The sequence below is a fragment of the Brachyistius frenatus genome, unplaced genomic scaffold, assembly GCF_029030835.1.
Source record: "Brachyistius frenatus isolate BFR_SWC_R1_liver_20210118 unplaced genomic scaffold, ASM2903083v1 Contig_23, whole genome shotgun sequence".
Classification (NCBI taxonomy): domain Eukaryota; kingdom Metazoa; phylum Chordata; class Actinopteri; family Embiotocidae; genus Brachyistius; species Brachyistius frenatus.
In genome coordinates, this window is record NW_027210622.1 from 4,708,283 (window position 1) to 4,732,466 (window position 24,184).

Consider the following 24,184-nt stretch of genomic DNA (forward strand, 5'->3'; position numbering starts at 1 on the left):
TACAGTGCGAGATGAGCACCAGCCGTCTCTTGAAGAGGATTTTCTTTCAGGTTATTTAGGATAGACGTTTAGTTTAAATGTGTTGTAGATTGCACGGTGTTGTTTACCGCTCTGCTGAAAACGTATCAAAGGAGACGCTTCTACGTGTGATGACCATCATGTTACAGTTGTCATACATTCACAATGTTTTTATTTCATCATCAATCACATCCCAGATCGCCATGTGTGGTGTTTCTGCGATAACCCGGAACATTAGTGGAGGTTACTCACCTTCCTCTGCTCCTCTCTGTTTGTGACTTCCAAGATTAGTCGACTGCTGGCTGAGCTATTGATCACCCACCAGAACTTTGGATATATGGACACACACACACACACACACACACACACACACACACACACACACACACACACACACACACACACACACACACACACACACACACACACACACACACAGTAAAACTGATTCACAGTGACAAGAGTCATCAGTCATTATTATTGATCACAGCAAGCAGCCTGCACCAGTCCAGCTACCCTTTCTTTCTGTCTCCCACACACATACACACACACACACACACACACACACACACACACACAAGCACACACACACCACCTCCACAGTTGTACGCTCAGCAGCTGTAACTCTTATTATTTACTGTGTATCTCTCTCTTTTCTGCCCTCCCTCCTTCTCTCCCCATCTCAGCTGCGGTATCAGAAGTGTTTGGTGGCTCGACCTCCTTCCCAGAAAGCTTGCGGCTCGTCGCCTCCCGGTGACTCGGTGTCCCGTCGGGTTTCCACCAGCGTGAAGAAGGGCGTTCTGTCTCTCATCGACACCCTCAAACAGAAGAGACCTGTCACAGAGTTGCCGCAGTAACCACTGCGAAACACTACTGGCTCCCTACCACAGTCCTCAGTCACCATGGTAACTTGTCGCATCGCTGCCATAACCCATCGCCACCACAGACCCCAGTAACCATGGAAACATAGCAAAACCACAGGGTTTGGGAAACCTTTCTCAACTTCTTCGCTTGGAATTTCACCTCGTGAGTTTATAAACTCCTGAGCAGCAATTCAAGTCTGTTTCCTCCAAATAACTGAGCTGAACAAAGGCTCTCATCCCGCGTCAAGAAGAAACAGCCATGAGAAACATCTGAGTGTTGGTCGCGAAGTTTGATAGTGTACATAGAAGTAGCTCTCCTCCCCCTCAGCCCAAAGGACCGAGGAGGAGAGAGTCCAAATGGAAGAGGTAGGACGTGCTCCTTCAAGCACAGCACGTGTGATGTGCGAGCTCGTCGCTGCCCAAACTGCTGACCTCTCCATGCTCTTAGTGTATTTGTGTCTGTGCCTGTGCTGCCAGCATGAACCTCCACACCGCGCCACACTGCCTGTCAGTCACCTGGTCGTCCCGTTCGTCTGTAGTGGCTTTTCCCCCCCGCTGATCCGCTCTCTCGGTGTCCTCAGTAGAATGCAACATTAAACAAAGGCAAGGAAGAAGTCCTGAAAGCCACCGTGTCTGATTTTTCATATTACCAGTGAATAATGAAGAGTAGAAAGAAGGAAGCTGCTACAGACTGTCAGTCTACACCCTCTAACCCATACAGCTGATCCTGCATGAACTTTTTTATCTAAATGTGAACCATTCAATACGATATCAATACACTGCTGCTGCTTTCAGAGACTGAAGGGGTGAGAAATCAGAAGCCACACTGATTGTTTATCCTGTCTTCTTAGTTCTTTGTTTCTCGTCAGCTGTGCACGAATCAGCCCGGAGGGTCCGAACGAGTGGTGACGTTTCACCCGAAACATCCTTCATATACTTCCTGTTCGCGTCTTGTTCTTATTCTTTTGTTACCCCCTCGGAAAACGACAGACGATAGCCATAACGGAGGAAGAGACGCGGGGATGGACAGTGTTGACCCGCTCTCCTCTGCTCCCCTGCTCTCTGGTAACCAGTCCTGGACTGCTGCTCCAAACACAGGAGATATCAGCATGCTGCTGCTGCTCTTTGATTCACATGCTGGAGGAAATTTGACTGACTATTCCTTTAAATTCCACCCCAGTATCAGTCATCAGAGACTTCACGTCCACAAATAAAAAGGGGATCTGTGCCATCAAAAAAAAAAAAAAAAAAAAAAAAGCCTGGAGGAGGAAAACGAAGACTTGAGGAATGTGTTTTTGTACCTGGGTATGGTTGCGACAGATCTGAACTGTGCGGAGGTCAGAACGAGAGAGAGAGAGAGAGAATATTTACCTTCAGCCGACAGAGAGACGTGTGGACATTTTGTGAAAGAACTAGCGGGACTTCCCGGGGCTGCTTTCTCTGCCTCCAGGGTTCTGCTCACTCCAATACGCTTTCTCTGTTTTCTTACTTCCCGTACCGTCTTGCTTTCATCGGTGCCACGTGATCTCTCGCTTTTTGGGTCCGTTTCTTGTGGGGTTTCTCGCGCGTCTCTATTTCACACTGCTAGCTCCTTGTTATCACATATCTGACCAGCTTGGATGTGTGGTGATAAATAACCGGGTCCTTTTATTTGTCCTTGAATCATTCATAGCGAACCTCCTGTAACTGGCCGTTCGCTTGCCCCGTCCAGCAGACAGCGATGGTCCGATCCGCCTGTTGAGCTTTGGGATTGTTGAAACACGTTGCAGGAGTGCTTGTAGGAAGACGAGCTGACGAGCTCACTGATAGCCAACTATATTTTTCGGGTTTACGAGATGCATGTTGATATTCATGCATATTGTATATGCATATATGCATATATACATGTGCATTGTATATGCATATTCATGCATATTGATATTCAATACATATTCCATACGTAGTGATATTCCCAGCTGTATAGAAGATGGTTCTGTGAAGGTTTTGTGCTGCCCACACACATTGTTAAAGACAATAAGAAAATATACAGTTTGAAAATATAAACAGTCAAGCATAAAGGAGCTTCGAATTGTGCGCAATATAAAGCTGGAGTCAAACATTAAAAAAAAAAAATCTCACTTTGTGATATTGTAGTTACCTGCTTACTAAAATCAGGACTAACAAGCTCTACGCAGCAATACAAAAATGTAGTTTATTTCCTTGACCTCTACATTCTTCTGCTAATGACGCAAACCTTTTTCATGAGAAGCGTTTTTTTTGTTTTGTTTTGTTTTGTTTATGTCCGTGTGAAATTTAACAACCATTGTTTCAAAGATCATGCCACATTTGAAGTGCTGGATCAACCTCCACCGGTGTGGAAGAGGGCTGGTGCGATGTGGAGATATGAAGGGCTCATTTTTTTAAAACACAACAATTCTTTGTTTCGGGTGAATAACAATTAGGAATTTTATCTTCCATTTGTGCCAATAGAGCCCTTCAAATCCCACAGACTGGTTCTTTAAGGGGGGGAGGGGGGGTTAGCGAACAGTCAGGTTGTTGTTCCCGCATCTTGCTTATCGACTCCACAGTGAACGTACACGGGTTAAAGGAGCTAGTTTTGTAATGGAGACTCCGATGAGAAAATTCAGCCACGTCACCTTTTTTTTTTTTTTTTTTTTTTTTGTCACAAGGATGTTGAAATGTGAATGAGATGACTCGAGTTTGTGTGTACATAATACCCATTTCATGTAACATTTGGCATTAATCATTGTTATAAGCTATCTTTTTATTTTTGAATGTCTTTAGGTTTCTGTTATTTTCTCGTAATGAAATGCCTTTTTTTGAAAACTCACCAAATGGCCAAAGTGTAAAATACTGCTATACATTGTTGTAGATAAGAAAAATACGAGAGCAAATAATGAAAACAGTAGAGGCGATTGGAAATTTTCACAGTTGTCAATTAAGTTGATACTGAATTTAACAGCAATTATCTATGCATTCTTTAGATCCGGAGAAATGGAAAGTCAAGAAAATCCTTGCATGCCCTTGGATGGTTGAAAGAAAGACTGTATGTATTGAACAGAAATATTTTTTATTTTATTTATTCTATTTTATAAAGGTATATACTGATTTTATTAGTTGGGGCAAGTAAAGTCTCTTGACTCTGTGTCATTGTCTCAGTCCCTGGTTAACTCACAACGCAACAAGCTCTGCTTTGCAGGAGAAAAAAAAAAAAAGGCAAATAAAGGAATATATCTTCACCTTGTACAGTGCACTGAGAGCTGGGAGTCTACTGCTGTTCTGATGATTAACAGTGGTGAGGAGGAGGAGGAGGAGGAGGGTTACAGCAGTGGACTCCCGGCATCTCTGTCAAGCTCACACATAAACAACAACAAACACACACTCCATTCCCCACAGGTGGATGTGTTGGCTTCCCTTTGCTGCTCACTGATTTGTACACTTTATCAATGTAACCGAGAATATTGTGAGAATAAACGGCATTATAAAACACACCACCCGGCCTCCGAGTGTCTGTACGCAGTGCAGCTGCAGCAACCGATTCGTTTTATGACCGATTCATCTTTTCTGTGCTGGCGACGGCGGTTTGACCGTTTGCTCGTGCGAGATTTCAGGAATGGAGTGAGAGAATTTCTTTAAAATTTGACTTAACCATTCTCTCGGGTTCGAGGGTGAACTGATGAGAGTTTGGTGGGTCAGACAGCATTTTCTGTGGTTATGGCATTAACTTTGTGCTCTTTCAGAATCCGTTTTATTGGCCGAGCACAAAGGGATTCCTTCAAAGTCTTCACTGTACAGTTAAAACTGTATGTTTAACGTTTCTCTCGGGAGGGATATGTGAGTAAACTGCAACATGACTGGTTGGCGGAGGCAGTAATTCTAGTTTATGAATTATTTGTGCCGTGGCTTTTGGCTTGGGACTCCTTAAAGTGAACCAATGTCTGCGTGTGTCATCTCAAAACACCACTTGTGAAAGGTTTGAGGAAACAGGGATTCACTCCTGTTAAATCGTGTCATCTGGAGACAACGAGGGGAAACTGCTAACTTATTTCAAAGAGAAAATTTTTCGAGAAGAGTAAAAAAAAAAATCAACATAAAATGTCATACCATAACCATTATATGTATATTTGCTCTGTAACACCCTCAGGTTTATCAAGTGCCTGAGTCTCGGGTGAGAAAACCCTGGATTAGTCTATTAAATGTCAGAATACCAAGTTGCCAAACCTGTTTGTTTTGTTACTGAAGAACAGTACAACAAGGTTTAAAGATGCTCTATTGCAAGTTGTTTTGTTCTTTAATTAAGAGGAAATTTCAAACAGTAACTTTCACCTTAATATCATTTAAAGTACAACTATATTGATACCACATAGCTAAATCGGGTGCTAAAAGTCTATGTTTTTGTTTTTTTACAATAACTATCGCAAAGGAGAAATTCAATAAATTATTAATTTCAGCTAAAAAAAAAATCCAATTGCAAACCTCTTCACAACTCAGAAATTTTTTCACCCAACCTTCCCCTTTAATAATGTATTTAGGGCCTGAGCACTGATGGTGTGAAAGCCCTATTGTTATCCAAGCGATTATTATGATTCTCTGTAAAGGACTGCGGGAGCGCGAGGGCCCGTACATCACTGCTTGCAGTTTTAATTTCAGTTTATAATTGTATTACAATATGAAGAAATTAGAACATAACTTTTTTTTATTATTTTTCATATTTCACATTTATTATTTACCATTTAATGATGTAAAATTACATTTAAATATATTCTAATACATTTTACTATTCAGAGGATAAAAAAAAAAGCTATAATACAATCTCTGAAAATACTTTAAATACAATAGTTTAAGTATAATGTACAAACATGTACTTGTCCTTTACTTTATGATTGCCCTGACTCTTTATAATCCAGGCAGAGAGACTGAGGACGAGGATGCAGACATGTTAAGGAGCTGAGGCTTGGAGCTGAGGGACGGAGGCCTGGAGACAGAACTGCCAGTCTTGCTGTGTGGTGAGCCTGAGGACGGGGAGGAAATGGGTGGCAGGGCAAAATCTGCAGCCTTCAACACTTCCTGCGTCGCCACCACATTTTCTGGTCCGATCATGTTTCTTGCTGGTTTAGTTGTATCCGTCTGTTTTTTCTCTGCTCTCCCGGGCTGTGTGTTTTGTGTCTTGGAAGCGACAGGTGGAGCAGGACGAGCAGGTGAGGCATGGTTCCCAGAAGGGGAGCTGAGGACAGTCTGCTGGGATTTAATCGCTGGTTTGAGACTCAGCTTGTGTGCAAGAGCTGCGATTGGAGGGAAGTGGTTGGAGGATTTTGCCGAGGATATTAGTGTCAGTGTCAGACGAGGTATTCGTCTTGGTTTACTCCGTCTCTTGTGATGTGATGTGACTTTTCTCTTTGTTGCATTCTTCTTGTGGCTTTTAGGCTGCTGTGTGGAGACGGTGTCAGTCTTCTTGGTTAGTTTTGGGTTTTGTTTCACCTTTCGTTTACGCCCTTTAAGCCCTCTCTTCTTCTTTCCTCCCTTTCCACCCACCTTTTCCTCCTCATCTTCACTCTCCTTGAAGTCTCCCTCACCTTTCTCCCCCTCTTGTTCTGGATCTCCTTCATTTCCGAGCTCCCCTCCAGTCTGCCTCTCTGGGCTTGAGGAGGTTAAGGGTTTGCTGGTGGCTGAAGCTGCTCGGTTCTTCTTGCTTTTCCCCTTTTTACCAGTTTTTGACTGTTCGGGCATTATTCCACCCAGGAGACCCTTTGCTGCTGCCCTCGCCAGCACATCCTGGATGGTTTCTACCTTCGTGGGATCTGCCTGTAAAAGCGAGGGCGGGTTGAGATCAGATAAACCACATTAAAACTACAGAACTCCAGGGTAACATAACACCAAAGAGATCTACACAACAATGTTGTGGAAACGAGCTACAGCCATAAATCAAACCTGCAGACGAGGAGGGAGAGGGGAGGAGAGGAGAGGAGAGGAGAGGAGAGGAGAGGAGAGGAGAGGAGAGGAGACAACAAATGTGGACTATCATTTAAAAGGCAACATAGTTACTGTAACCAGCTACTTCAAATTTTGACCATCTCTCCCAAAGTGAGAAACAACCTGGTATCATGCCAAGGCATACAATATACCTATCGGTGTGAAATATACCTGCACCTATTTAGTGTATATTATTCGCTTTCTGTGATGCCAGGCTGGTGAGACAACAGCAGCAGCTCTGTGAAGCTATACTTTCAGCTAAATGCTCAAATTAACATGCTGACTTGCTCACAAGGACAATCCTACTGTGGTCGTTAATATGCTCAACATTTTAATTGAGCATGTTAGCATGCTGACATTTGCTAAATTAATACACGCAAAGCTACAGTTGAGGCTGGACGAATGCAGATTTTGACCTGGTGATGGTACTAAAACCAAAGTTGTTACTCAGTCCAAGTGGCAACCCACAGTGATGTCACCTGTTTGTTTGTAAATGCCTGAATGTTTTGAAGTCTCGTGTCTGGCATTTCAGCCAATGTTTTGTATTTTTTGGAAGCAAAGTTTGACCTTATTTGGACAAACTGGGATCTGAGGACACCAATGCCAGCAACCTGATAGCACCCATGTCAATCAAACCAGACACGCCCCAAAACATATCTCTCTTCAAGGCCTAATATCTAAAATAACTATTAGCTAGTTTATTGAAATCAGTTGAATCAAATCAGATCAATAGAGGAAAGGTTTATTATAATATAGCACATGAAACCATGTAATAAATCTCGAGACATAAGATCAGACCAAATGAAACTTCCATCCAGCGTCACAACTTGCAGGATTTAGCTCAGTAAGAGGAGAGAGTTTCTAATATGAAATAAATGCAGAGCTGACACCGTGCAGACAGTACTTCCCATAACACTAAAACACACACACAAACTTTGCTTTACGTGTACATATCTTATAGTCTACGGTATATTATGTGGAGAAAAAAGCAAGGAAGTCTTTATCTGCAGCAAAGGAACAGAAGAAATCCTATTAAATCTCCTGAGCTATACCCGTCCGTCTCCCGTCTGCCGCAGTCTGTCTGAATTTCCATACACTTCCTCCTCACTTCTGAAAGTTGAATGATGTTTGGCACCCTGCTTAAAATACTGCAAATGCATTTTTTTTATTCAGTCTTGAGAGTCAAATCTATCTTTACGTTTGTATTACTTTGACAGAATGATATGCTTTGACTCATTTGTGAGCTGCTAAACTTTAATCTTGCTGCCCAAATCAGAGTAAGTTTGTCGTAAAATGTGAAAGATTGCAGTGTGAAAGAGAGATGCATGAACGATGACAATCTGTCAGATGTGTTGAACAGATCAAATGTTTCAGCTGTGTTGTTGCTTTTAGGACAAATAGATCCTGTGTACAACTAATGATGAAAATCAGCGTTTAACCTTACTGCATGACATGATATCCTTGTGAGTTTGATTTTCCTTTGACTGTATGTTCTCCACAGAACAGCTGCCTAACGTTTCCTCTTGCATCAACTTTCAGGTAGAAATGTTGTATCCGTCCAGTACTTCGTTTTTTGATCATATACCTGCAAAACTAACGAGTCTCGTCAGCTGGACTTTATGTTTAGTGCTTAAAATGTGAGCACAGACCTCATCTATGGAGATATTTACTCGTTCTTTCCTTGGTTTGTGAAAGACGTCACCCTTATCTTTCTGCGACTCTCCAGATGCCATGTGTCTATTTAAGATCCCTTTAAATGCCCTCCAGCTCAGTCAGACTGGTTGTATATCAGGGATGCAGTGAACCACCTCAGAAGTGTCAGCGTGACAAAACCTGCAGCCGCAGCTCTGATGGGATTTGACTCACTGAGAGAGTGAATGTCGATCCAATGAGACATGATCATTAGATTTTAAATGACTGCACTGAGCTAGGCAGCACAGCAAGTCCTGGCCCTCTGCACCTGTTCGGGTTCAAAATGATTTAACCTCTTTCATCAGAGAGACATTCTGTTCATATAATGCAAAGAAAGCATATTAACTAAAGTTTTGGTAAACACTCAAAGGAACTTTGTTGAAGATTGAATGATTTTTTAGCTCATTTTGTAGTTTGTCATGGTTTGCCATCGTTGTGCCTGTCATTTTGGACTCAGTCTGATTTTCTCCGTCTATGGTGTTCAGATAGACTGATAGAATCCACTCCTGATTAGCCCTCTAAGTATTTTAAACCAGGGGTCTCAAACTCGCGGCCCATTTTGTGGCCCCCACCTTAATATGAAAGTTTAATGTTAGTGCGGCCCGCGAGTTTTATATGAATGGCACTTTCCAGTGTTGTGTGCGGAGCTGAACGAACCGACCAATCACGGTGGGGTATATGGCTCTCGGGGGCGGGACATCGACCGGGCTTGATGCAGGCAGAGAAACATTTCTCAATGAGTGAAAGTTACAGCAGCTTTGCCGTGGAGAGTTTTCTTCCGGGCCTGGCTGGCTGCCTGGTTTCTATCCGGCAAACGCGGACATCCGTCCCAGCGCGCTGCGTTCACAACACTTCCAAAAAAAAAGTTTTTTTAAGTTGCTGCCCAGCGGGACATTATACGTATATATGTCTCTCTCTGACAAAATAAATCAAAGTGATGCGTACGCGGCGAGATAAAAGAAAGGAAATAATGTAGCCTAATGTGGTCTGCAGTCACATACCGACACCTGTCCCTCGGCAATAACAGTCCCCGATAACCCGGACCAATTATAGGGTCGCACCGTTATTTGGGGGTCATTATTTTGTTATTTGCATTGCCTCACACGATGAACACTACATATATTTCTATATGATGTCATAAACACGACAGTGACACCAAGTGGAATTAAAATATATTCCACAGCCCCAAACATGTCTTTTTCAAAGCCTGCAGTGAAGAGAAAGGTTGGTGATGAGCACAGACAATTCCAGGAAAAGTGGGAGATGCAATATTTCTTTGTTGAGCACAGGGGCACCCCGACGTGTCTTATTTGCACAGAGAAAGTTGCGGTGCACAAGGAATACAATTTGAAACGTCATTACACAACCAGACATGCTGAGGAGTATGCAAAATACCAGGGATGCTATGCGAGAGGAAGCGCTGCCAGGTCTCTAGCAGCAAGAGAAGCCATGTTCAGAAGAACAGTTCATGTTCTTCAATGTTCCATTCATGTTCAGGACAATTCATGTTCAGAAGAACCCATTGAGGTTAAAGAACTGTTAATAAAGACGTTTAAATCTGAATACAGCAGATATAGAAGACTGAAGAAACCACACATAGTTGCTGACTAGAGAAATCTAATTATTATTATTTTATTTATTACTGATTTATTTACTTATTAATTCTTAATTTGTTTATTTATTTTTTCATCTTATTTTGTGTTAAAAAAAATAAAAATAAAGACATTTGAGAAGATTGGAATTTTTTTAACAAAGCTTTTCTTGTGGAATACCCGATGCGGCCCAGCCTCACCCAGACTCTGCCTCCAGCGGCCCCCAAGTAAATTAAGTTTGAGACCCCTGATTTATACCAACAGTTCAACATCTGCCTTTATGCCAATTGTCTTAGTGCTCTCTGCCTTAACTTTGTTTTTTCCTGCTTCCTCTGCTTTGTCTGCCGGCCTGTTTTTGTTTTTTTTTTTTTTAAACCATGAACATCTGCTATACAAGTAAACTTTGTTTTGTCTTGTGCCTGTTATGTTTTGTGATGTGCTTTTGGGTCCTGAACCCTTACAGTACTTACAAACACGTCAAAAATATCAAAACTATTCAAACAGCAAAATCAATGCCATTTTTGCTGCTCAGCTCAAACATCTGCAAAGGCGGGATTTATTTTGCAGCTGAAAAAAATTCAGTGTCCTTAGTGTTCCCAAAACCTTAACGTGTCTTGCAACAATGTGTTAGCCTTACACAGTGATACGTGATTAAAGACAACCAAATGTAATTATGTCACTCAGTTCATTTAAATGTGGTTTATTCAAATTTGTAAAACCTTATAAACTCAGCATGATTGAATAATGTTCACTGCAATTGTATAAGCAGGCACACAGAGACATAGTCCCCTCCCTGCACCATTTTTTTGAGCTGCAGGGGATCAAAGGAGCAGCATCTCATTTCCTTCTGTTGTATTTTCTGCTTTTTATGAGTGGAGCAAGAGAGAAGAAAGAGGAGGGAGCAAACGGATGGAGCAACAAGGTGATGCAACACGACTCAAGGGTTTGAAGACAGGGCAGAGAGAATGACAGAGAAGTATCTATTCATCTTTGCTCCAAAGTCCTGTAATGTTTCAGTGACTCAGGCCAGTTTAACTTTAACTCATTTATACAGAATATTGGAGTAATGCTGCAGAGCCTTCAAGGAGTAATAGTGTGTGTGTGTGTGTGTGTGTGTGTGTGTGTGTGTGTGTGTGTGTGTGTGTGTGTGTGTGTGTGTGTGTGCGAGAGAGCGCGTGCATGCGTGCAGCCAAGCAGAGCTGACTGACCTCCCAGCAGACAGACAGTAAAAGAGTGCAGCCTCAGCACAAATGGAAGGTCTTGTTGCAAAGCACACAAACACACACACACACACACACACACACACACACACACACACACACACACACACACACACACACACACACACACACACACACACACACACACACACACATAAATATTCATGCACATACACACTCCAGAAATTCTCTGTTCCCCCTTAGTCTCCTAACACAACCTTGTCCTCTCCATTTTTTCTCACTTTTTCCCTTTTCAATCTCTGCTTCTCTCACTTTGTCTCCTCCCGTCTCTCACCTGTCGAGATAGTCTGGCAATGAAGCAGCCGTTGGTGAATTGAGAGGGTTTGAGCATGAAGAACTTGGAGTCTGTTGTGTCTCCCGACGGGGAGTCGTCAGGGAAAATTGGACCGTTCACCCTGAAGGAGCAGCACACAAACAAGTGAGATTTAAGAGCAACTGCAGCTCATGGAATAGTTGTAAAAAGGTGCTTGGTAGCATTTTAACATTGATTTATCGTTGCCCCATCAATTCAGAGAAGTACAAACGGGAATAGTGCACACAAAAATGTTGAGTTTCAGGAAACTGAAAGAAGAAAGAAAGGCAACGGGATTCTCTTAATCTACCTGGTGATGTTTTTGCTTTTGAGTATATTCAGAAAGAAAGGTAAACTTTTAAATCTTTCCTACAATAAGGCACAGTTGTTGAAAAAAATAATCAAATGAACAGTTTTTACTTGATACAGTAGTCTGTCCAGTATGATCATTTCTAACAGTATCTGGACATACAAGAGTTCAGGGTCAACATCAGCATGACAGTTTACGTGCTGTAGTGTTTCCTGTTGATGTAAGTGGATGGGACGGTTGGTCCTCCAGGTACTTCAGTGTGTTTCTACACACACTGTCCTGTTCTGAGCCCCAGGATAACCTTGTTTATGAGCCTCAGAGCTGCCAGCTGTCACGGCTGGATCCCTGCATGTTGTACATCTGGCATGAATCTCCGAAGCATCAGATACTTTAGTAAATGTTGGATGGCAAATCTCAGAGGACCAAACACTGTCTGAATATTGTTGAAAATGTGGGGACGATATGCTGGTATGACCTTCATTCACATTCTCAGTACAATGCTGTTTTTGTTGAGCAACATTTACTCTCGCTGCCATTTTACGTGTTGTGACTCTTCTGTTACAGCAGGATGGAAACACCCCTGTCATCAGACTCTGAAACAGACGGTTATCTGTCCCAAATATATGTGCTGATGTCAACTGAACCTACCGGTGCAGCCTCACGAGGCCGAAGTAAAAATAACAGGAGTAAATGACAAAGTCAAGAGACATAAAATAAAGAGCGACAAAGGAGGTAGCTCCGGGGTGGTTGAACTGATCAAACACAGGACTCTTACCCAAAAGACTACTAGTCATGTTTTGTGTGAAAACAGAATTCAAGATTTACTTTTTTAAAGTAACGTAACAGAATTTGATGCGAGTTACGTTTTTAAGTCACGTAAAGTCGTTCCAGCGCCTGGTACAGTCCGTCCTCCCTCACCTATCGGTGGGTTTAATAGACGCCTATGGGCCCATTTACGCCAGCAATCAAAAGGGGTCAGAGATTGTTCCTGTTGAGGGCAGCACTGTGATGTGCACGGAGCAGGAGAAAGCTATAACCTTTGTGATTAGGTATTTCAAGTTACGTCGCTTGATCAACATCAACATCGGAGTTACACAGGTTTTAGTTAGCAGCGGTCCGGGCACGCCTGCGATTTCACCATGAACCTGTCACTTTAGCAGAGAGCGCGCAGTTTGTGAAACAGGCTCTAAAACAGACTTAAGCCAGTTTTAAGCTTTAAGCTAGAAGTAGCTTAAAATATCTATATATATATATAGAGGCAATATATATCATCCCAGTGACCCCAGGATGACAAATGTCAACTATATATATATATAGTTGACATTTGTCATACAGCTGAGCAGTTTACTGTGTGGAGACCTAAAAGCTGTAGTAGTAGTTTGCTGCTAGTCTCAACGTAGTTTGGAAGACGAGCATGTGTTTGGTATCAGTTGTTGCTACTGTGCAGTTGTTTCGTGGGAGCCAGCGCCGCCTCTCGTGAAAACAACTCAGTCGTCTATGTTTTCACTGAACATATACTGTAAACACGGGGATCGAACTGCTGCTCGTCTTCTCAGGGCACATATGTAAGTCTGATAAAAGAGCTTATGTGACCAAATATAATAACATTTGGATTTCTTTAAGAGGATGGATGGATGGTAGAAAATGACTTTTGTGGAGCAGCAGGCGTGAAACAGACTCTCAAATCTTCTCCACCCCATTCACCCCGTCTGTAGGATTAACTTCAGTCCCCACAGCAACCGAAGCTGATCCTTTATACTGTCATCAGTCTGGTGACTCTAACCTCACACACACACACACACACACACACACACACACACACACACACACACACACACACACACACACACACACACACACACACACACACACACACACACACACGCACCTGTACATACTGTACAGTTAAATGAATATTTTTGCGACAATATTTGTGTATGACACTGTAGGTCGACTCTAAATGCTGCCAGTCTCCTGTTGTCCTCCAAGTGTACCCACGGCCTGTAGTCACCCAACAGTTCATGACTAATTCCAGTTTTCTCATTACATTCACGGTTTAAGCCTGTGGACGAGTAATGTAAAGTCCGACTTCATAGTTAAAATGAGAACTAGAACCAACACAGAGATGGAGCAGGTGTGTGTTTACTGTACCTGAAGGGCAGCAGCTTGGGGTGGGTGTGTGTTTTTTCTAACACTCTCTTCACCAGCTGTTCATTTTCCTCAGGATACACCGAGCGTGTGCAGTAGACCACCGTCTGGACTTTTGGGACTGACAGATGAGAAAAAGGAGCGAACACAACGTACAAATAGTTCTCGTAGTGCAGGTCTCTCACAAACAGACTGCACAAAAGAAACTCCAATAAGGACAACGTTTTAGTCGTGTGTCTAGTTTAACTCTTTGTGTTTTTACAGAAATTTTAAGTGTGTTGTTTTTCATTGCTGTGTACCTGTGTGTGTTTGTGTGTGTGCTTTTGATATGGACTCACAGGTGAGAGCTTTTGCCAGCAGTCTTGCCTGCTGGGTGGTCAGAGAGTGGATCTTAGTCTTGGATACAGAACCATGTGACAAGTCTGGCAGTACGTCCCAGTCTGGTAACAAAGCAAAAACATGTAACATTTACAATTTAATTTACAGCCACTAACTCTTCGTATTACTTCTTATATCTTATATATATTATTATTGACACCGATTATTTTTTAAATCTCATTTTGTAGTTACTTTTCCATCTCCTTTCTTCTTCCTCCGTCCAACTCTTTTCATCGTCCAGTTCCAGTGTCAGTCATTACTAATTCACAGACTTTAGCCTACATTAAGTCTGCGAGGGTTCAAGGCAGTGCATCTTTGAAACTGGCTTGAGATCTTTCACAAGGCCCTTCGCTATCTTTGCACACTTTCCATGAATCTGCAAATTCTGCTGACACTTTTGTGGGAATTACCCATAATTCATAGCATTATAATGTAAAGAGAACTCTGAAATCATAAAAACACAGATGATGTATATTGTGTATGAAACAGAAGCCTCAGAGACTGAAGGCTTGGGGTGAACAAGAGGACACATCCATACCTCCATGTTCACTGTGGATGGTGGGCACAGGGTCATTGAGGGCGGAGGACGAACACTGAGGCAGCACTAGGATGACCTTTAACCTGTGAATGGTGGCGTTCAACTCATTCAGACTGCAGAATGCTTCTGACAGGACTCGAACATCTACAATGGGATGTTTAGAAAACAATAATTGAAGACAAATGCACATTGGAAGTGTTCAGCTGCTTGTAGCAGCTGTGAGTCACACAATGTGACTTATTCTTTAACAGGAAACAATACCAATTGCAATCTGATAACTTTAATCAATAATAAGTAGCTGGGCTGTTAACCTTATATGGAATGATCAAAGCTGTCATATTGATATCGAAGGCTGACTGGCTGATTTACAAAGTCAACTCAAAGCCTCATTTTGAACCGCTTCCGTTTACCCTGTTAAAGTTACTGCAGTATGTGTTAATACAAACTCAAGACTTCCTGTATCTGTTTCAAATTAAAAGCAGTTCAGTAGATCTCAATCCTTCATTTTTTTTAACAAGACTTTTATTTTGAAAAAATTTCAGGAACCTATTGTGACTGATATCAGACAGTAACACTTTAGATTAGTACATCAAGAACAAGTACTATAAAAAGGATGATTACAATGTTGAATTTGTTAAATTAAAGCGACATATAGGCTACAGTCTTGACAGTTAATGGAAACTTGACACCTCAGCCAATAAACAGCCTTTTAAACGAGTCCCAACTTACTAATGTGCACGTCTGTGCACTTTTGCGTGCACGCACAAGGTGCCCTGTGGTACATGGAAAAAAATAGCTCCAAACCCCTGTTGCATGGTGAGATATTCCCTTAATGTGGTACATACTGAAGTGCACATAATAGGTGGTACAACCCTGTGTTTGCATTTCACAAAGCAACAGACATTTGATCTCTTTAATGTCCTTTCATCACTCACTTCCGATGTCCATCCGCGTGAGTAGTTCTTGTATCTCCTCTACTTGTGAAGGTGTGCGATCGGCACCACACACCAACACTAGGCCCGCGCGGTCGGCAGCAGCAACAGCGACGTGTGCCACAGTGACCGCGGAGAAGGAGCCCACCACCAGGACGTCACCTCTGTCGAACAGCAGGGGGCGTAACACACTCACTGCCACGCACACACTCCTGTCCTACAACGAGATGGTGTCAAACAAGTGTGCGCGTTATTCACAAGAGCACGGAAGACTGACTTCTTTTCCTGAAAGAAACTGCACCCTGCAGCCTTATCCACTGCTGTGAAGCTAATCGAGTTGGACTCATTTACACAACTTTAAAACTCACATCACAGCAGGAAGGCGAGCTGGAGTAAAAGGGCAGAACCTTCATTTCACAGCAGTAGTGTAAAGCGTTAGTCCAGTGGAAGGACTACTAACCATCGAATGACGTAATTCCTTCAAAACATTCTTGAAAGCCAGTAATTTTGATTTCCTTATCGAAGAAGTCCAGTGAAGTGGTCCTGTAGACTATAAATGTTGTTGCACTTGAATCTGTCCTCTCAGCCTCTTAAAGTCATTACAATCAAATCCAGTTTTGTTTGTCTCTTCAGGTCATTTTTTTAACTTTCACCTCTGACTTTTACTTTGATTTATAAACCAGCACTTCTGGACAAGAAAATAATGCAGTAAGAAACTCAAGGACATTAAATCGCCACCACTACTCCATGTGCAGAGAAAAGACATGCCTATATTAAGGTCACATGTCACTACACACACACACACACACACACACACACACACACACACACACACACACACACACACACACACACACACACACACACACACACACACACACACACATCTACCTGTATGTTCAGTACATGTGCGGTGGTGAAGTTGCTGTGCTGGTGCAGAGCGGGAAGATGACGGGAGAAGATGAGTGTATCTGGACAGAGAGGGTCCTTGCAGAACGTCGACTCCTTCAAGTCGGTCATGGTCGCCGCTTCACACAAGCTGGTGCTTTGTAACGCTTCACACACATCCTCAAGACTGCACAGAGGAGAGAAAACACGTCCCACTCATTACTAAAACTGTTTACTATAGTCCTCGCAGGTTAACAGTATTTCAGCATCCAGCTTTACAGCAACAAAGATAGGAGCACGTTTTACACACAAGGAGTATAAATGCGGAACCTCCCTGTCTCGCGTACGCTCCAGTGAACTTCACTGACCATTAAACTCGCACTGCGACACCCCCAAGGAAAGAGCCTTTCACCGGATAGACAGACACTCTGTTAAACCTTTTCTTTATACTGACAACATGGCAGATACCATGTCATTTCGTATTTGTACTTTTCAGTGAGCCACGAAGAAAAAAGGAGGACAAAAACCAAGAGAATTTACATTCAGGGCTTAAATGGCACAAAGAGGGAGTTTCAGGCATGTTGCACTCCGGCAGCATCGTTTTCACGGCGTTCCTGTTTTTAACTCTTGAATTAAATAAATGTAACGGGTATAAGACAATAGATGCAGAATACATTTGTGAGCTGTTGTGAGACAAACACCTGTACCTGGTTGTGAGAGTATTGACCCATGCGTAAACTGGCAGACACTTTGCTCTGCGCTGTTTGGTCCTGACGGGATCAGACAGAAAGCAGGAGACACTCTGCAGATTCTGTTTCACTCTGCAGCGAGCCAGCGACGCTGCCAGCTTGGTCTTACACCTGTAATAAGCACATACACCACATCACCGCCATCGTCATCATAAACATACGTCGCATCCCATTTTCATGCATCTTAGCTTCAATTCAAGCGATTTCCATATTCAACTTTAACTGATTCGAGACGGCCGTTTCTCAGAGCAGCATTAAACAAACACACCCACCTCTGCAGACTCCTCTCCAGGTCCCTGACCTCCTGGACAGCTTCCTGCCCTTCCCTTGTTGTATGCTCACACAACACAAACCTTCTCTCCTGGAAATCAAACAGCATCACCATCGCCAATGGCAACAAGTCGCTGGACTGTAAAACATGGTTTATTATTATTAGTGTGGGGATAGTTTTTTATATTAAAGGGAATTACATATGGCTGACAGATTTATATACAGTCATTTCTGAAGGTATTCAGACTGCTTCAATTTCTGCAAACTTTATTGTGTTGTACGATTTTAAACAAATAAATTGTAAATTGTTTACCCTCAGTAACCGATAATAACAGTTGGGTGATTTAAATTATTTTTTACAAATGACTCCTTATTTTCATTCTTAAAATAAAAATACTGATTGTAACCACCTTAAAGAAAACTGAAAATGATAAACGGTCAGTTCATACACTTCCCTTTTTTTTATGTTTATGGCCAGGTATGCATGCTCATTTTCCTCAACTACTTTTCTCAGGGTGTGTATCAATGTGTGCGTGTACGTGCGCGTAGGCGTGCGTGTACGTGTACGTGCTGGAGGAATAAAATGTATGTTGCAGTAAAGATGTGTGTTGAATTATAAAGAGCTGTGTGGTGATTTTTATAGCCATACTTTCAGACAAACGACCTCTGAGCCTACATGTTTCACCCATCCTCAACGAAGTTATCATTCTGTCTCTCACACACACACACACACACACACACACACACACACACACACACACACACACACACACACACACACACACACACACACGCTGTAAGTGTGTCACTTTATCCATGTATGTGCCACTGCACAGTGTTTTATAGAGTAATTTACAGTCTCCCAGGTGGAAAGCGTGTCTGTCTGTCTCCTATATCCTGCAAGACTACGTTGAGATCTGAATACAAATGGCCGTTAACTGCATCCCAGACTCCCTCACCAACATTTTACCATGTTCTGATGCAGCACGCTCATATGGTCAGAGGAAAAACAAATCCTACATGGGAAGACAGATGACTCTCAGACAGTTTGACAGTCAGGGTGTAAGTGTACTCAATCAGATTTTCGATTTGTGAACTCTAAAATGCCAAACCTGTTGGGACTCACAATATGTTGAGAGGTGTGGAAGCAGCTGTCGGTAATAATATTCTCCAGTAAATCTTGATCTAAGAGGAAAACATGTTATTCATCAAAAGAAAAAAAAAAGAAAACATCAGCTGGGTTTCATAAAGTACACATTAATGCTAATGAAGACAAATCAGGATGGCTTAGTTAAACTAAATTGTGAATAATCATATTTTTGTACGCCCATCTGAAAGTATCTCTCCATGCAGACAGTTTTAGTTATATTTATCCAAATTTAGAAACATCCATCTCCTAGATTTTGGTCATCATTATCACCAAAGTAAATGCAATTTTGTTTGGTGCAAAGACAGCAGCAAAAAAAAAATTACAAAAATCTAGAATTTATTTTAATTTTTTTTTTTTTTTTTTTAAAGAAATGTGTTAAAATAATCCACATTAAATTCTATCTTTTTTAAGCAGAAAATAGTTTTGATTAAAAACTGCTGACAGGATCTCAAATTATTCACAGTAACAAGGACATTGTTTCTGGAAAGAGACGTCACTGCTGATTTTTTTAAAGCAGCATCATTTGACTTTTTTAGGGCAGAACAGTGACATCTTATCATAGACACTTTACTGCAAACACTTTAGAAGACCGTACACGTATTTACACATTCACCATATACGCAGTAATATTAATATTCATTTGAAGTCATGACTCTGGCCCCCCAATAAACATAAGCAATTTTGGTCTCCACCAACTCCTGAGGGAAATATCTGGCTTTTTAGCTGTTAAATGCTCTGCTATGTTCACTAGCTGGTTGCTAACAGTGCCTGTCTGCTGTTTGGTGCTTTTGGGCAAGAAGCGTAAAGTGTTTTTTGCTGAAAAAAGGTGCCTGCTGCAGCTGGAAATTATGTTGAAATGTGAAAATGAACCAAAACTGTAAAGGTCCATGCCTGAAAACCAAAACAATGTGCTGAAAGACACTGAAATGCTTAATGGAGCTTACAGGAATTGCAGAGTTGAGTGATAATTTACTGCCGAACATGACCCCTTTTACTTTTGCATAGTCTTAACAAATTGTTTTTGTATATTCACTAAATAGTGCGCTGAAAGGGATTTTTTTTTTGTGTGGCTTTAATAACTGCAGAACAAATTACATTCACCTCCATTGTACAGAGGTGGTGACAGACATCTCCAAGAGAGACACAGTATCTTAAAAACTTGACCAATAAAATCAAAACTAGATGCATCACTTGATTACTGGAGATAGGTGAGAACATGTTTTTGAGTCTAATTTACCGAATGCTGCCTTCTGCAAATGAGATCAAATACTTAATGTAAATGTGTGTGTGGTCATTATATGTGGCTTTATTTTTAAAGTGTGTTTATGTCCATGACATGCACCCTCTTATCGCCTCCCAAACAGACATCTGCTGCACCTCCAGCTCAAGTAATTTGCAGACACGTGGAGAAATGAAACGTATGACTAAATAATATTTAATCTACAGTCTGCAGTTGAAGGTGCTATTTAAAAAGTGAATATTGGAGTTGACATATGCTGCAGCTTCACTGCTATTCATTATAGAGATAAGGCTGCCTTATAGGAAGTGGGTTAGAGCTGCAGAGGTGGCAGTAGAGTAGATCAAATTAATTTCTCCCTGACTTTATGATGAACCATCAGCTTTCTCCCTGCAGGTCTGATATGTGGTTCAACTCAAATCACAGAACTATATTTGGATTAAGGATGCTCACATTATCCCAACATTCGCTTCAATAATTCAGACACAAAGTAATCTTACATTTGAGTGTGCTGAAGGCGAGTTGGTAGGCCTTTTTCTGGCTGGGTTTGTCTCCACTCTCGGGGAGCGGGGTGTCCGTCTTCTTTTCATATTGCAGAAGTTGATGTGTGACTGGCTTCTCTGTGCGCAGCTGCTGAAAAACAGCTGCTGCCTGCAGGTAGACCTGATCTGATGGATGGCAGACTGAGGAAGAGGAGGCGTGAGGAAGAAAAAGGGGAGGCAGATGGTGAGGAGGAAGTTTGTGGTGTTTGTCTTATAGTAGATTGTTGGATAAAATTGGAGAGAGGATACAAGGAAGTGTGACGTATCAGATGAACATTAAAAAAATATCAGTGACCAGTGCTGGTACCCTGCTCATCTGTACCACATGCAGTAGTGGCACTCCAAATTAAATCTCCGGGCTACCGTCACTTTTTCTTCCGCAGGAGCACTTCTCTCACGCCTCTTGTGTAGTTGTCCGCCCTGTTTTTAAATAAACTACATTACCCAGCAGGCACTACGTGACGTGGAACACACTGTAAATAAGTTATGTGAACATATTATTCATTAGGAATAGACGTGTTGTTTGTCCTCCCAAAAATGTCTCTTGCTTGCGGAAGTAGCTCAGACAAAAAAAAAAAAAAAAAGAGATCACAAGAGATCCCACAACTTCCTGTATTCATTTCAAATGAAAAGCCCAGCAGCATTTCATACACAGTCCAGTCAGAAACTAAGTTTTGGAATATCTTGTTACTGTAATAAATGAAATTATTATATACATATCGTGAACATCAGCAATATCTCCACGTGTCTTTTAACGACTGTAAACATTTCTAATGTAATAATTTATTGATTGACTCGCTGATACATATACACCAATATGTGAATAAGAGTGGTTCTGACTGTTCTTTTACACTTCCAAGTATTGGGTAAGAAAATGTGTAAGTTACAGTGTATGCTTTGAGAGGTGATAGCTGCTGTTTATTGATACCGGACTGTCGGTGCTCCTTCCCAAACAGTTGGTCTAGTTATTCACAGCAGACATTATTAATGACAACATTCAAGATGTTTCTGATCTATTCAAATGTCTAACCATGACATTAAGCCAGCATGCCCTTATACCAGGACCCCACAACTGAAAAAGCTAAATAGATGTCATACATCTGTAATTTATTATTTACAGTGCACCTGTGTTTTTACCATTTTGATATGTCAAAATGTTTGCTGTTAAAAAGGCTTATCGCTTAAAAAGAGTGAAAGTCTATCATTAGGATAACGTTTCAGTTTTCTTTGTTTTTTCTTCCTGCTTCATCTGATGCATACAGCTCAGCTTGCTGACTGCAACCTGAGGCCACACGCACACGTGTACTTGAGAGCCTTCCTTTCTTTCCACAATAAAAGCACTTTCCTTTTGTTCATTGTTTACCTGCTGCTTTTAACATCATATGATTAATCCATGTTCAACCACACTTCTCTTGCTGCTGCTTAATAAATGTCAGAATATGACAAAGCCCGACATCTTACTTAATAAGACTGAACATTTTTTTTTCTTTTTTTTTCTTCAATTTGACAGATTTCAGATTCAGGACTGGATCTCACCGGGGGAAAGAGAGGATGAATGACGAGGAGGAAGTAGAGAGGCGAAGGGCTCCTTCTTGGTTTGATGAACGCGGTCTTGATGAGAGATGAACAGGTTCTCCATCACACAGCTCATATTCACATCTTCACCGGAGCCCACTGTGAGAGGGGCGGGGGAACGAGTGCGGGTAAGTGTGCTCATTGCTCAAGTTACTAACTAAGTTTTAGACTTGTCAAAAACTTCTGTAAATAATTTCAAGTCTATCTCTCAACATGCATGTATTCGTCCCTATCACGCTCCTGCCAGCATATGTTAACCCAACGAGCATCTAAACAGACACAAACATTTTGTGTTTACAGAGCTGAACCCGAGCTCTGCAAATGTAAATAAGACGCACGGCGTCACTCTTAGCTGACGATATCCAGCTTCCACTTTCTGTGAATGTGAGACGGTGCTGCTGTAGGCAGCGATGCGTAATTGGGCTCCTCCTGGTGCAATTAGGTGGCCGTTCAGATACATCAGCATGAATAAATAATGGCCCGCTGTCCGACCCTGGACAAAGGTCCACCTCTAACTGACCCGCTCACCTCATCTCCTTGCAGGCGATTCACTCACACACATGCACACAGATGTGTTTCCATCACTTCAGGGCAAATTAGATTGATTTACATTAATGTTCTTGTCTTAATTTTCCTGTCTTCAATGTAACATTTTAGGATTTACATTACAGGGAGTTTTTGTCCCCAAAAAGAAGGCAAGTCTCTACAATGTAAACATTGTTTGTTCCAGTTGGCAGAACCTAGTTTAAACCAATGATGAAGGTGTTCAGGGACATCTCTTGACTTGAGGTTTAACATCCAAAAGTGCAGGGAGGACTAGGCTCTAATTAACCAGGATTAACAGAAAGAAACACAGACAGAGTGTAATCGGCTTGTACAGCACTCATCAATGTTTAAACACAAAGTTGGAATTGACCAGAAATGTGCAACGTGTCCAATAAGGCCATGTCAGAGCAAATGGAATAAATTAATGAATATCAAACAGCAGTGATTTAATGAGTGTCAAGCAGTTTCCCAAAGTCTGCAGAAGAAAACTCTTAAGTCCACTTAAGAGGAGCAGTGCTGGAAGAAAAGGCTACAGCAGCTTAGTGTAATCTGCATAGAAGATGATGGCCTGTTTAAAATTGCATAGCAGGTCTTACCGTTGTCATTCAGATCCCTCCTCACGGACACAGCGCTCATTGTCTCAAAGAAATGCAGCATGAGCCGGCATCCACAATCCACCTATAAACTGATGTATTACTGTGCATCGGCTGTCACACACTGTCCCAACAAACCGGAGCACTTTATACCTCTCATCACCTCTTTGTCATGCATGGCTTCATCCTGGAGCATGCTGAGTTTGAAACGCCATGGCAACAATATGATAATGAAGGAGGCCTGACCCCTCTGTGACAGATATACAGTAAGCCACATGACATGCTCCATATAGGACAACACTTTTATCATCTTGTATTTTCACTATTAGGTCTCTTTTAAAGGCTGACACTTTACCAGACTGGCTCGACAGCTGATAATCTTTTCGTTTTTAAAACATTTACCACAACACAAAGTTATAAAAAGCCTCCAACTGACACAAACTTTGAGAGACAATTAAAGATATCATGCGACTGGTTGTGAGTTACTGTATGTCTGCATATGTTGGGGTAATGTGTTGGCAAGTACAAGAAATAGCTTGAGATATGTACCAGTACACAGAAATATGTCGAACCAGTTGGACTTCTTGTGAAGTTCCTTTATACTGCCCTGCCTCCTTCTGAGTGACAGCAGGGAGGCATCACTGGCATCTGATTGACACT

General features: G+C 41.8%; 2 protein-coding genes across 10 annotated transcripts in view; one reads left to right on the forward strand and one right to left on the reverse strand.

The window, feature by feature from the left end:
• apbb2b (amyloid beta (A4) precursor protein-binding, family B, member 2b) overlaps positions 1 to 4,372 on the forward strand; it is a 45,615-nt gene extending 41,243 nt beyond the window's left edge. For all 9 annotated transcript variants that reach the window (XM_069697538.1, XM_069697536.1, XM_069697541.1 and 6 more), the window contains one exon: positions 705 to 4,372. In XM_069697538.1, the coding sequence (XP_069553639.1) occupies positions 705 to 875 (171 nt within the window). In that variant the 3' untranslated portion in view covers positions 876 to 4,372. The remainder of the gene's footprint in view (positions 1 to 704) is intronic.
• Positions 4,373 to 5,757: 1,385 nt separating this feature from the next.
• LOC138620178 (putative methyltransferase NSUN7) lies at positions 5,758 to 23,567 on the reverse strand. The gene is made up of 12 exons (XM_069697152.1): positions 23,528 to 23,567; positions 20,769 to 20,951; positions 19,008 to 19,066; positions 17,878 to 18,020; positions 17,570 to 17,722; positions 16,866 to 17,049; positions 15,978 to 16,191; positions 15,043 to 15,186; positions 14,465 to 14,566; positions 14,130 to 14,247; positions 11,651 to 11,771; positions 5,758 to 6,683 (listed from the first exon to the last, which is right to left on the reverse strand). The coding sequence occupies exons 1-12, from the start codon at positions 23,565 to 23,567 to the stop codon at positions 5,778 to 5,780; spliced, it is 2,367 nt and encodes a 788-aa protein (XP_069553253.1). The 3' UTR covers positions 5,758 to 5,777.
• Positions 23,568 to 24,184: the final 617 nt, after the last annotated feature.